The 14,800-nt window shown below is 43.4% G+C and overlaps 1 protein-coding gene across 4 annotated transcripts in view; it reads left to right on the forward strand.

Moving 5' to 3' along the window:
- The first annotated feature begins 4,126 nt into the window (after positions 1 to 4,126).
- The window catches only part of znf827 (zinc finger protein 827), a 106,247-nt gene continuing 95,573 nt past the window's right edge, over positions 4,127 to 14,800 (forward strand). For all 4 annotated transcript variants that reach the window (XM_080412805.1, XM_080412807.1, XM_080412806.1 and 1 more), the window contains exon 1: positions 4,127 to 4,473. In XM_080412805.1, coding sequence (XP_080268931.1) covers positions 4,431 to 4,473 — 43 coding nt within the window. In that variant the 5' untranslated portion in view covers positions 4,127 to 4,430. The remainder of the gene's footprint in view (positions 4,474 to 14,800) is intronic.

Below are 14,800 nucleotides of genomic sequence, written 5' to 3' on the forward strand. Positions count from 1 at the left end.
CAAACTCTGTTTGACAGACTGAAGAACAAAAGAGTTCTACAGTCTGTTCAGTTGAGCCTGTGGGACTATAACTCTTCTGTTTGATAGCATAAGCTGATATTCTTCAAATAAAATATGAGAGGGGTCGGACATAATATTACCTGCCAGAGACAGCATTCTTTTAGTATACACAGCTTGAAGAGTTTAACCACATGAACTCTAGCGTCCCTATTCTTGGGTGAATATTCAGCAAAAATAGTGTAGAGTGGAAAAAAGGAGCAGACCAAATGTAGAGCCCTGGGGGACCCAGTTTTATAAAAACAAAATTATGTTTATTTTATTTGAAGGTGAAATATCCCTTTAAGACTTTTTGATTGATTGATTGATTGATTGGATACTTTATTAGCAAGTTTGGGAAACAGTACAGCAGTACAGTTACAAAAGCTATGCTAAAAGGATAACACAAAAAGCCCTGGGGGGCTGGTTTCCATTGTGGTCCTTTGCACTCAATTCATCAAGACCTCAGTCACCTCACATATTCCACTGGCCTTGGACCTTTCATGTAAAATCTGGAAACAAGAATAAGTCATATTGTAAATCCAATGCAACTCTATTAGACAATGAACTGGAGGCTGTTTGTTTTTGTTTTTATTACCAAAGCTGACCTGAGCCAAGAAATGGACCAATATCCCCACTAAAAAAGAAAAGAAACCCCACCTGTGTATTGTTTCAAAGTCACCTTTTCTATCTGTTTCCAAGTCATCCTCAGTGGAGCAGTACGCTGTAAAATCCAGAGTGTTCATTTAAGTCTGAGAGTGTGCAAATGTAAAATGGGACCAAATGGACCCTTATCCATTTGATTCCATTTTTACACTCTCTGGATTTTATAGTGTACAGTGGCACGACACCATTTATGACTTTCAATCCAGGCTCTTTGGGAAGTCAGTAAATGATGAAAACAAGGTGACGCCTGCACACACTTAGATCATCCAGCCGTTAATACATTAAAATGCACTAACAGAGATTCAAGTATGCATACTTTGCCTTATCTTCACCGTGATTTGTGTGACCCACCAACCTACCTTGATGTGTGTGTTTAGCTATTAGTTGAACGGAGGCAGATCATTTTTGATAGTGGAAAGTCTACCTTTCCTAGGTACACAAGAAGACATAACTGAAGTGTACTTCAAGAAATGCTAGAATTCTTGCAGTCTGCATCTGTTGTACCCCCCCCACACACACACACACACACCAAAAAACAAAAGACGAAAAACACAGAACAATATGTGGACAGTGTGTACGAAACAAGAAGCACTTAACCTTCTCTTTGTGCAGGATTGTCATTCTCCTGGCATTCAGCACACCTGGTGCTCACAGTCCTCATACACTGCTCATCTGCAGGTGCAGGTGAGAGACACAGCTGTCCACCACACACACACACATACACGTGCGCGTGCACACACGCGCACGCACGCACGCACACACACACACACACACACACACACACACACACACACACACACACACACACACACACACACACACACACACACACACACACACACACACACACTCACTCTCTCACACACACACACACACACACACACACACACACACACACACACACACACACACACACACACACACACACACACACACACACACACAGTAAAGTTTGGTTCATACTTACACACACACACACACACACACACACACACACACACACACACACACACACACACACACACACACACACACACACACACACACACACAGTAAAGTTTGGTTCATACTTACGCACACACACACACACACACACACACACACACACACACACACACACACACACACACACACACACACACACACACACATACACACACATACACACACACACAGTAAAGTTTGGTGAACCTGTGCGTTGGCTCTATGCTCTTAGTTTAGATTAGGGATTAACACCTCACTCTCACTTCTTTTGTCATATATGGTTTAACATGCTAAATTCCTAACAAACACAGACTATTACAGACAGATTTGAGACTATGAAGCTATTCAATTTCACAACCTATTAATATCCTCTCCACATATGATCAAAACATGGGATGTGTGAAGACACAAGATGCAATGAAGATAAGGCTTTAAAGGGTTAGCAATGGTCTTGCTACATGTATTTGTGAACCGAACGTTTTGTCCACTCTCAACTTGACAGACCTGTCCACATTTAATCATGTTGTTCTGTTTCCTAATTAGCAGAAATGCAAAGTGTCTTTGTCACCTGTGGACAGCCAAGCGGGCTAATTTAGGCTTTTTCACTAATTGCCACGGTAACGAGCCTCCTGCGCCTGGCGCTGGGGCGGGTGGGTGGCGGGGAGAGATGGCAGGATGAAGGGATGGCAGGATGGAGGGATGAAGACGCAGCTCTCCTCACACCGGCCGAGGTGTGAAAGAATGCGGCAGGCCAACAGAACACAGCTTGGAGGAGTCCAACAGCAGTGTCAGTGTGTGTGTGTGTGTGTGTGTGTGTGTGTGTGTGTGTGTGTGTGTGTGTGTGTGTGTTGGGTGGGGGGGGGGGGGGGGTACAGCCTGTGCTGTGAAAAAGCCCCACCACCCAGCTGAGAAAGGGGGAGGTAGACAGCTCTGGAGGGGGAGGCGGGCGACAGCTCTGGCCAGTTTGTGGTCTGTCAGTGTTGATGAGTGGATAACTAAGGTTGGATGTACATTGATTTATTGATTTAATACTTTATTAGTCAGAAATGTAGACAGCATCAAGTTCAAGTTCAAGTTCAGGTTTATTATGTCCCAAACTGGGCAATTTATGTTACAGCAGATAATAATAAGAAACTCCAAAACACAGTAAACATACATACACAAGACATAAACATAGACATATGCATGATCACAAGATCCAGATAATAATAACGCACCAGATAATGTGGTACAGTAAGACGTTTAGGCTAAAAGGATAACACAAAAAAGTCCTGGGGACTTGTTTCCATTGTGGTCCTATAGTTGCAAGAGTATTCATTTAACTCAGAGAGTGCACAAAATGTAACCAAATGGACCCTTACATTTGTACACTCTTTTACTGTGTAGCCTTTTAAAAGTGTTGAAACTGTTTCTCTAACTATACTTTCCCCAATGGTTAATGTATAGTTCTCAATGACAGTAGGTAGAAATTCTAAAATGTCTAATTTTTGTTATTAAATTAGCCAGGGACAAAAGGTGCAGTCTCTGAACTTGGCCAATAACTTTTTTTCCTGTTAATGTTGCCAGTGTAAATGAACTCTAGCTCATCATGAATTGTTAGTAGCAACTTGTCGGAAACTGAATGCATTATAGTGTATATTAGCATAATAACTTACGGGGAATATACATTTACATTTTAGACATTTATCTCCTGGTATTATCCAGGGCAACACGAGGTAAATGTAATTCAGACCTCAATTACTACCACGTTATAGTAATAAAGTATTAATTGTGTCCTAATAAAGCAACAAGTCTGAACTTGAGTAGTTATTAAATGAGTTACTATGTCTAATATAGCAACACATGATATCAATATTTAAATAAGATCATAATTCCAGGGGCTAATTATTTTTCATTCAATAAAATGACTTGGGAATTGTGAATATTGTATTTATGCTAAACGAATGCTAAAATTCCCATTATGCAACAACTTCCATTATTTCAGCACGTTTCAAATTGAAATGACCATCCATCTTTGCATCATTTGCATGAGATAAAGCCGTTGTGAAAATGACATTTCCATCGCAGCTAAATAGATTTTTTTACTTTGTCACACGTTAACATAAACCACATCTTTTGTCATTATTATTTATTAAACAATCTTTCCTTTTGTATTCTAAAAAATATTCAGCTTTTCCTTTCAGCAATACACCCATGAAAGCTCGGGGGCACCTTGTCCGTTCGCTGCTCTCTCGCAGGAGGCGAGCTCCTTTCGATTGTATGCGTGTGTGTGTCTTTGCGTGTGTGTGTGTGTGTGTGTGTGTGTGTGTGTGTGTGTGTGTGTGTGTGTGTGCTTGCGCGCGCGCACTCACTCCTGCGCGCGCGCGAGCGTGTGTGCGTGTCTGCTCTGCTGTTGCTGCCCTTTGATCCCTGCATTAGTGTTAGTTAGGGGGCTCGGAGACACACACTTGCACCGGAGAGAGCAGCCATACAGACCAAGACTGGGCAACAACAACAGAACAGCGGCACCTCCTCCAGTCCGCCGCCTGTCTGTGTGCGCTCCGATCCCCGACAACACACTTAGAAACACCGCCGAGGAGAGAGGGGGAAAAGAGAGAGCCAGGTGGTGCACTGACTGGACCCGTTGTCTCTGTCTGCCACCATCACCACCACCACAGTCTCAATGGGAAAAAACCCTCCTCGCTTCTTGTTCTTCTTACCCCTAAAAAACTAAGGACGAGAATGTGATAAAAACGGGGGGGAAAATGCCAAGGAGGAAGCAGGAGCAACCCAAGAGACTGCCTTCACGTAAGTGTGTGTGTTTGTGGGGGTTTTGTTGCGTTTATTTATTATTCTCGCGGCTCTCCCCGTGCGTTTGGCGCAGTAGTTTAGGGTTAAAGAGGTGAAAGAGACAAAAGGCTCGGCGGAGGTTATTTCTGTGTTTTTTTTTTTTGTAGGGTCCGAGCCGAGGCAGCCATGTTGTTGGCTGGATGGGTAACGTAACGTTAGCTATAGCTGAACACACACACACAGGGTACGTGGAGGAGAATCGATAAAGGGTCCTCGTTTCTTCCTAAAAGGTTGCGTTGTGGTTGTGTGTATCTGTTGTGCGAGTGTGCGTGTGTCGGAAAGAGAGAGAGACAGAGAAAATAATGGCCAAAGCGGGGTAAGGTTTAGGTTTGTGTGCCCGGTGGAGACAGACAGTCGCTTTCGGGGTAGAAAGGGGAGGATCTGAGGATCTGGCCGCAATAAAATGAAGGGTCAGTCGGATCAGACGAGGCAGCAGACCCGTGGCTGGGGCTCTGGTTCCTGGAGCTTTTAGCAGCCGTTCTGGAACTTCATCATAAACCTCTTTAACTTTCTCCTCCTCGCACTTTTAACACACACATCGCGAACTGAATCAGTCGCGCTACATTTTGCCGTCGACTTTTTAAAGTATTCTTTTTTTTAGTGTGTGTATGTGTGGGGGGGATTTTTTTTTTAGCAAAGGTATTTTTCTTCCACCCCTCCCAGTTCAGTGGGGTTGTCTGTCTGTCTGTCTGTGTCTGCATGCAGGCTGTGTGTCAAAGCCATGGTCGTCGGTCACCTGAAGTTCAGGCTTTTTTCCTTTGCTTTGCAGCCATGCATTGCAGACAGACTACGATCAATAACGCGGTTTAGGAAAAGGAAGAAGCGCCCGTAATGTATTTATTCTGTCGTCTTTTTTGATTTTATTTTAAGACCGATTACAACCACCGGAGGCCACGTATTAAAACACACGCATGTTTGTTTTTTTGGTTGGATAGTCTAAATACTTTTTTTTTGTTGTATATTTGACCCTGCGTAGCTTGGATGTTCGGGTTGTGCTTTTATCGGTCCAAATAATGAAAAGCAGCAATGACGCTCTGCCGCCGCTAGAGGATCGCTTAGGTGGATGTGGGCAATGGCATTGATTAGAGGAATTGCCCCCCCCCGTGTGTGTGTGTGTGTGTGTGTGTGTGTGTGTGGGGAGTGTGTGACACTTTTGCTCTTTAAGTGCATTGTGTTTGAGTTCCCAAGAATGTCATGATATTGGTATCCAAAAATGTCACTAATGATTTGAGTGATTCATCTTAAATCAATGACGACTTGGTACTTCTGGCTCATGATGATACCATCATCTTCATTTCTTTTCAATATCAAACAATGTCAGCTGTTCAACATAGTAGGCCATGACCAGAAGGCATTTTCACTTTTGTATGTTTATCCTGTTTGCTGAAATGTTTTTTTTTTATTCAGCTGTTAGAATTGCTTGAATTACAAAAGGATATGCACAATATTGTTAGATGTGTCATGTTTTGTATTGTTTTATTCCACCTTCTCCAAACTTTGAAGAGAACTTAATCCTCAAATGTACTTCCTGCAGCTTATGGAAAAATAGTGGCTTTTTCGACATCCCTGATCTAGTGCTCAGGTGTTTGACCTCAGGTTGAACTTGGGAAATTGCAGCGGATGGTTAGGAGGAGTGGAGGTGGAGGCTGTATGAGACTGAGCATAGAGAGAGAGTCAGAGAGAGAGGGAGGGAGTGTGAGAGTGTGTGTGATATTTAGACAGTGAGCCCTCACTCATACGCTACTGATGGAGTGTGTTACACACTTGCTTGGACTACAGCAAGAGCAAGGTCATGGAGCTCTAGAGTAGACGGAGGTTGGTTCCACACACTAATATTCCACACACACTAACTAATATACACACACATAAACTCTACACACATACAAATTCTGCACACACACTTAACACACAGACACAGAAATATTGATGCTCCAATTGGGGTTCCCATTTGTTGAAAGTGTTTTCCTCATTGAATACAAAAAATATCTAATATTTTAATGCATTATGAAATATTGGGAGGAGTTGTTTGCATGCATAACACAGAGGGCCGGCTTTCATGAGCTTCCCTTGGTTACATAGCAACACAGTTAAGCAAGTTGTTTTATTTTTCAGGGGAGAAAAAAAAGGACTTCTGTAGCCATGCACATCTTTTAGGGTTACAGTATGTTATAGTAAGAGTTGATGGTTACGGTACAGTACGTTACTTTAAGGTAAATGCTACATGTTAGTATTAGGTTATAGGCTAAGGCATCCTTATGATGTGATGAATTATACACATGGCAGTTAGGAAAATCACCCAGTATTGAGGATTACAAAGACACACTTTTCAGAGAACATATTTTTATGCCGTGGCTCTGTAGGAGGCAAGCCATCTTTAAGAGAGTATGTGTCTCTGTATCCAAAGCTAATCTCCCAAACTGCTGGACTGATCTAACCTGGCATGGCCAGACTAATGTCACTGTTTTTTTTGCACTAGCAGATTTGTCTGGTTTCCAGGCTAGGACTGATCGGCACCATATTTCTTGTGCACACTGCCAGTAGGCCAAATACCTCCATGCTTTTTTCACATACATATATTTTTTTTACAATGTTTATCCAATTTTGGAGCCAAACAGTACATCATCATCGTAGACAACTGACACCACAGGCTGACCGCGTAAACTGAAAGATCCACACGAAGCCACACTGTTCCCATGTGGATCTCGAGATCTACATGATACAATGTTTTAAATGTGGGCCACTAGTCTCAAAACAGGCCATAAAATGAATGATATGGTGAAATTGGGCAAGAGACAAACACAGCTTTATATTGACATGTATAAAATGGACAAGATATCTTGGTTTGATAGACATGCAAAACAAGTATTATTGTAATATATATAGGTCAACATAAACAAGACTGGTAACTCATTGCTCGTAAAACATGAAGCTTTTATTAATGCTACAAAAGCACATAACTAAACAGAAGCGCATCAAAAGTAGGTGATGAACATACACATGGGTATATGAATTCACTTGGGTTTGTATGCCTTTCATATAACTGAAAAGAGGACAGAATGAATTTCTGATGAAAAGGCAATCATCTGCATGCTGATGTTGGCCAGTTAGTAATGCATATCATAGGGGAAATCTTAATATGATACTGTAAAATAAAACGGTAGACACACCGTGAAGAACTCACCCATGTAACTTAGGAACCAAATTAATTCAACCATGCTGAGCTACTGTATAATGCTCCTTAGTTGGAAGAGAAAGAAATGGCCACACATTACATTTGTAATATTTCCTGCACTGTGATGCCTCAGTTGGGTAATGGTATTCTATCACTTCATAGGTTTATGTGAATTATTTTTCCCTCTTTCAGAACTTGTAGGCTACTTCCCCATTCAATCAGCCAAGTGTCACAGCTCCTGCAGAGGAGAATGGATTTGTCAGAACCTTTTTGCTCTGTGTTTTGGATCCTCCCACTCCGGAATGGAAGTGTCACCTCACTACGCCACTCACTGTCAGTGTGTTTGTTTTCATTATGCAGCCAACAACACCTTGGTGGCATGCCAGACCAACCGGCACAATATTGAGCTTCAAATCTCTTCATCTGCGGTGGAAAAGGGCAAGCTAATACACTGCCTTTAACAGTAGAGGTGCTTAATCTCAGCACAGACCCAGATATATGGGACCTGTGTTGTCTGATGTGTGTGTTTGTGCACTGTGCATGCTTTCCCAGGCAATGTGTCTGTGGCCACCGAGAGACTACACATAAGCGAGTGTGTAGGCCTGTTGGTGTGCGTGAAGTGCACGCACATGAGTGTGGACACTGGACACGTGTGTTGGTGTGTGTGTGTATATGTGTGTATGTGTGTGTGTGTGTGTGTGTGTGTGTGTGTGTGTGTGTGTGGGTACACAACAAGCTGGCTATGGAGGTCACAGTACAGTATGGTGCTCTCACTTCTGACAAGCAAACATGACCTTTGGCGCCACAATGAAAACTGCCATTCTTTATGACCTTGGTGTGGCGTGTTTGTGTAATTCTGCCCTGGCTTATTGCTCGCTCTTAATAGTTAAATAACATGTTCTTTATTGTATTTTTGCGGCAGATAAATGAATAATTTCACAAGAAGCACACATCGTGTCTTGATTTGGCAGGTACAGTTGCAGTACAGGACTTTTGGGTTAAATGCGGGGGACCATATTGACATTCACTGACATAACATAGGATTACACATTTAGAATTAGTACAAGGTGGGTGGTGCAATAAAACACAATGAAGTGGACTCATGTATAATGTATATATCAGTGTATATAATGCATAAATACACACGTTTATGTATGTGTGTGTATATAAAGTGTATGTGTGTGTGTATGTAAATATATATATATATATATATATATATATATATATATATATATATATATATATATATACCTACATACACACAGTACACAGTATTTAAAAACATTACTAAATGCTTGGTGGTGTAAATCTTCACTGGCTGCTTGGACCAGAGGTCATTAGATCAAAGGCATGTCAGTGTCATAATCGAGCCGAACATTTCCTAACTCACCGTCATCACTCGCCCTCTGGATCTCAATGTGAATATGAGTATGCTAAAAATACAGCCCGAGAGCCAGGCCGTATCAGAAAGGGCAGAACCTGAAGTGTGAGTGGGGTGGGGGCTTGTCCAGCACTTCCCTCCCTCCCTTTCTCTCTCTCTCCTTCCCTCTCTCCTTCCTCCATCAGTTATCTGCATTTGAAATGGAGGGATTGTGAGCCCTTTCTGTACAGAATCGTGCTCTCCTCTCACCAGCCAAAGGAGCTGGCTGTGTCTGTGTGGTTCTCTCTACCTTACTGTAATGGCGGGTCACTGGCTCCCTTCCACTTGCTATGATTATAATGACCTTGGCGGGACTGGGGCTTGAAAACATTGGATTAAGGGGAAAGGAAAATGAGGGGAGGTTTCCATTTCGTTCTTGGCATCACATTTGTGGGGTATTTCTGCCAAGAAACCCACCCACTCACCCCTCTATCCCACAACTGCCATTCTGCTCCCCCCCCCCACACACACACACACACACACTTTAAGCTGATGACGAGGGGGGGGTTCGGGTGCTCTTGTGGTGTCGGCCCGAACGTTGCTCAAGCGAATAATGATACACAGGCTTTTACTCAGAAATGAATTAAGGGGCAGTAGAAAGGTGGTGGATGCCTTGTTCTAAGCATAGGCCGATGCAGAAAGCAGAGAAACCTGTATTCAATGAGTGTTCACACTTAGCGGCCAAAGCTGGACTCGGCCAGTCTATACATGGGGCTTGACTGGGGATTGAATGGATAGTAATTGGAAGAACAGAGGCTGATGTAAATGAAAGAAGTTGGCCGGGTAAGTTTTTATTTTAATAGGACTTGTTTCAAAGACCTAGCCAAGTCCTGAGGGGCTTGGATCAATACCCATGCCGGAATGTTACCGTGGTTGTTTAGTCAAACAGGTGGGATGGTGATTGGTCGCTGTTAGCATGTCAGCAGGCTCCACAACTCAACTCCAGATGCAGAAAGCATGTCAGTCAGTTAACATGGACTGACTTGAATTAGTAGATCTCTCATCTTAGCAATATTTGTGTGTGTGTGTGTGTGTGTGTGTGTGTGTGTGTGTGTGTGTGTGTGTGTGTGTGTGTGTGTGTGTGTGTGTGTGTGTGTGTGTGTGTGTGTGTGTGTGTGTGTGTGTGTGTGTGTGTGTGTGTGTGTGTGTGTGTGTGTGTGTGTGTGTGTGTGTGTGTGTGTGTGTGTGTGTGTGTGTGTGTGTGTGTGTAAATATATATATAAGTCTTTGACTTCACCAGTCTCACGGAACTTGGTCCTAAGTTTGGAAAGGGTGCCAGGGCGGACACCAAATAATGCTGGCACTTGCGTACCTGAACACCAGCTTCCACTTGCCCTATTGCGCAGGCCACAGGCCTTATCCTGAAGGGTCAAACGTGGCATCTTTCCATTGGGACAGTGTTGCTGCTTGGAACATACACAAACTCAACAAAGTTGCAGGATCCATGCTCAGGTGGCAGTGCGGTTAGGTCGCTCAAAACAAGAGTGATTGCCAACAGGAGCATATTGCGGGATCTTGGCAAATTTTTGGGGGGTGCTATACCCACACGATTGCATGATCCTTACAAGTTATACCTTGATGTAAAGGTGACAACGATATAAAATACAATACTAATTGGTATTATTGAAGGGGAGAAATAATCGACTGAAGTTAAGTTTCTGAACTTTTTTTTTGTTTATGGGTGTGTGTGTGTGTGTGTGTGTGTGTGTGTGTGTGTGTGTGTTTAATGTTATTTGTCAGTCAGCTTGTCCAAATACCCAGCAGGCTAGAATAAGGATTATGCATGAACTTGTCAGTTCGCCACAATCTAACAGCTTCATGTAGGTGTCTTCCTAGAAGCTATTCCATAGTCTAGCTATTTCAATTTGGATGCTCATGGTTATCCTAAAAATCTAAATCTGTTATTGCAAAATGTTTTCATCCAGAAAGCAATTAGGAAATCAATGGATAAACCGGTAAAACCATGGTTAACTTGGTTAACTCATATGGTTAACTCCAGTGAGGATTCTGATTACATTACACATGCTGGTTGTGTTTACATTGGGGAACGTAGTTTTTTTTTCCCACCTAAATGTACCTGTGGTGTGAGGCACTGAGGCAGCCACCACACCACTACAATGCTGAAAACGCCATGATTGATTAAAGTAACTTGAGGTGATGAGTTGATAAGTTATCTTCTTGAGAACTTCAGGAAGTTGACGGAGAGCTGCTGCGACGCTGGCTGTGGGATTCTTTGTCTTTTGTCTTTTCGCAGAATAAAAGCGTGTTTTGCAATTATCAGCAATAATAGTTCACATACAACTAGTATGTAAACGATTAGTAGGGGCAGCACTGTTTAATAGACTAGTCGACTAGCCATGCACATCGCTCCAGAGTATCCAGAGCGTTCTGCCTTGCTCATTTGCAATTCAAAAATGGGTATTGATAAAAGGGCCCCAGCTTTTTCCAAGCTGATTCATCAGACTTCTAGTCCCAAGCCTGCTTCAGTAACTTTTAAGTCATTGTTGTGTTAACACTATCACCCATATCACCCTCTGTCATAATCTCTTAGAAACTAAAGGCCTTTGCACTGCGGTGCTGCTTGAAGTTGCATGCATTTAGCCAATGTTTTGGTGTTAATAACAGCTGTTATTACTTAATAACAACTGTTAATAACAAGTTAATGTTATGATCCTGTAGCATTATATAGTTTTAACAGTTTTAGGTTTTCATTTGCTAAATGTAATATGTGTAGCTTTAAGTAGGCACTATTAATAACACTTAACATTTTCATGCCTACCTACAGATGAGTTTCCTTTGTCGCTGTTGTGTGAGCCAAACGGGTAAAAGCAAAGATAAATAATGAAACAGGAAGGCAGTACCTTATTTCTTTTTCATGTTTGTGCATTGACTAGTTGTCAATGTTCATGGCAAATTGAAGTCTGGTAGTTTATTAAGTAAGTCTAGTGAACTTCAGTCAAAGTGCCTACAGGAGGTTGCCTGAAGTTCGATCACATCTGTTGTCTCACAGTCTCCAAAGTCTTTCTCCAAATGTTCCCTTTATTTTAGCTCATCATTATGTTTTCAGGAATTTACTGTAGTCATTTTCAGAAGCAGAATTACACTTGCAGCCATTGCTTTTATTTATTTGGATATATGTCACTTTACTTTTAACAATGTCTTGTTTGTGAACAAGACATTTACATTTAAAAAACTCAAAAGTAAAACCAGCTGTTTATTTTACAATTCGAATACAACTTTTGCCTTTCCCAGTGTGATTAACTGCCTTTTAATTCAACATTAACATAAAAGAAATGTATCCATAATGACAACATATTGAGTTCAAGCCCAGTATCCACTGGTAAAGCCCCCAAATCAGGCTCCAATGTCGTTTTGTATTGGATGTTCTAAAAGACCTGGATGCCTCTAGAGTCCATTACAATACCCATCTGTCTGCTCTCAATCAAATCCCTCTCTCTAGTTGTCGGCCTTTCTTTCTTCCTCTCGTTTTCTCTCTTTCTCTTCGTCTCGCCCTCTCTGCGTGGAATGGAAGTGCCTCGGCCATGGTAACGATTTTCCCCCCGTGTTGACAAGTCACAACATGGAGATCTACAGCTCGGAGAGCAGCCCTTTGGCTACGCCAAGCCCCTCTCGCACTGAGTAATAGCAATCTCACAGGAGTAGCAGGCTTTCAGCTGGCAGCAGTTCATAAGGAACAGCTCGCCCCGGTGCAGCTGGGAAAGACGGAGCTGTGAGAGGAAAGAAAGCGAGATGAGGGAGCGAGAGAGCTGGTGGTGGTAGTACAGTGGAGATGGAGGGAGGGAGGGAGGGAGGAAGTGAAGGGGGAACTAGCTGCTAAGAGCTTTGGGCGGTTTCTGTGTTGTTGTACCACACAAGTGCATCCAGGCCCTACAGGACAGGCCTTTAACAGGCATGAGGGATGGAGAGCATGAGAGGAGGGAGAGAAGGGGGTAGCTTTGTGGTGTACTGGGGAGCTGAAGTCGGCCATTCGTGCCAGACAGCCCGCTCTAAACAGGGGTGTGATTTATTGTCAGGCTCCATCTCACATTAACCCCACCCCCCCCACCCCCCAAAATTAAAATTAAAATTATGATTTTTTGACAGATGGAAATTACATTGCTGGAGAATTAAAAGAGATCTCCCTTTAAATGTCTCTGAAGGAAAGCCCCGTTGCCTGTAGGCTGCAGAGATTTCAGGAACGTGTGGAACATGTCTAACTGGTGCATGAAATCGGGGGAGAATTCTTTTTTTTTTTTTTTGCTTAGGTTGGCATAGATCCCCCCCCCCTCCCCTTTATGGTAAGGGACCTATTGCTTGGGATTTTGCTTCAGGCATTTTCACTGTGATTGACCCTGCCAGGCTATGGCTAAATAAGCCCAAGTCCCTGAAGTGTGTTTGTGTACTGTGCTTATTCTCACTCTCTCGTTCTCTCTCTCGTCCTCTCTCTCGTCCTCTCTCTCTCTCACACACACTCACACTCTCCGTCTGTCTGTCTGTCTGTCTATCTGTCTATGTTCTTTTTAAGTATATGGTAATTCAATGTAATTTATCAATGTATGTCCATGTTGCTAGGGGGCTTGAAATGGCTGCTGGCCAGCATGTTGATCTTGTCGCCCTCACAGAGTGCACTCTGCGCGGTGCAGAGCTACGACATGACCTCACTTCCTATGTGGGTGGAAGAGGGCAGGGAGCCTGTTAGACACACACACACACACACACACACACACACACACACACACACACACACACACACACACACACACACACACACACACACACACACACACACACACACACACACACACACACACACACACACACACGTGTGCGCGCTTGCACAGACACTGATACTCTAGTTAGCCTTTGGTGCACTAGCCAGGCAAACTTGCTCACTCACGCTCTTGCGCCTACGTAGACTGACACACACACACTCACATGCACATATACTCATGCACAGCCTGGCTCTTGTTAGCCTTTGGTGGACCAACCAGTCAACCCCCCCTCACTGTCGTACTGGCGTGGAAGTGTTCCCACATTAAAGCAGCAGTCAAGAGCAAGGCGCAGTCTAATGTCTTTAACTAGCCAGGCGAACAGGTGTGTGTGTGTGTGTGTGTGTGTGTGTGTGTGTGTGTGTGTGTGTGTGTGTGTGTGTGTGTGTGTGTGTGTGTGTGTGTGTGTGTGTGTGTGTGTGTGTGTGTGTGTGTGTGTGTGTGTGTGTGTGTGTGTGTGTGTGTGTGTGTGTGTGTGTCTGTGTGTCTGTGTGTCTGTGTCTGTGTCTGTGTCTGTGTCTGTGTCTGCGTCTGCGTCTGCGTCTGCGTCTGCGTCTGCGTCTGCAGCCTGTAAGCTTTTTGGGACATGGGAGCAGTTTTATAGTCTGGGAGATTAAAAGTGCAGGCGAAGGAGAGGAGGGATGGTGGGGTGGTGTTTTGCGGAAGCTAGTCGCAGACACAGAATGGTAGGATCACAAGGTATTGACAGCTCTCTAGGGAAACAATACATCACCTCCAAAGAGCGGGTCGAGGTGTTGGCTGCGAGACAACAGCTCCCACCCACCCACCGTATAGAAGTTAAAATCGTTGACGTGAAGTCATCTCTGTGAAAGCCATTGTCAATGCAGCGCAAGGTTATTTACGGCGTGGAAAAACACAGGTGAGTGGCTGACACTAATTCAAAATATTCGTATGTTGGCAAGA

This window comes from Gymnoscopelus braueri (genome assembly GCF_963280865.1).
Source record: "Gymnoscopelus braueri genome assembly, chromosome: 2".
In the NCBI taxonomy this organism is placed as follows: Eukaryota; Metazoa; Chordata; class Actinopteri; order Myctophiformes; family Myctophidae; genus Gymnoscopelus; species Gymnoscopelus braueri.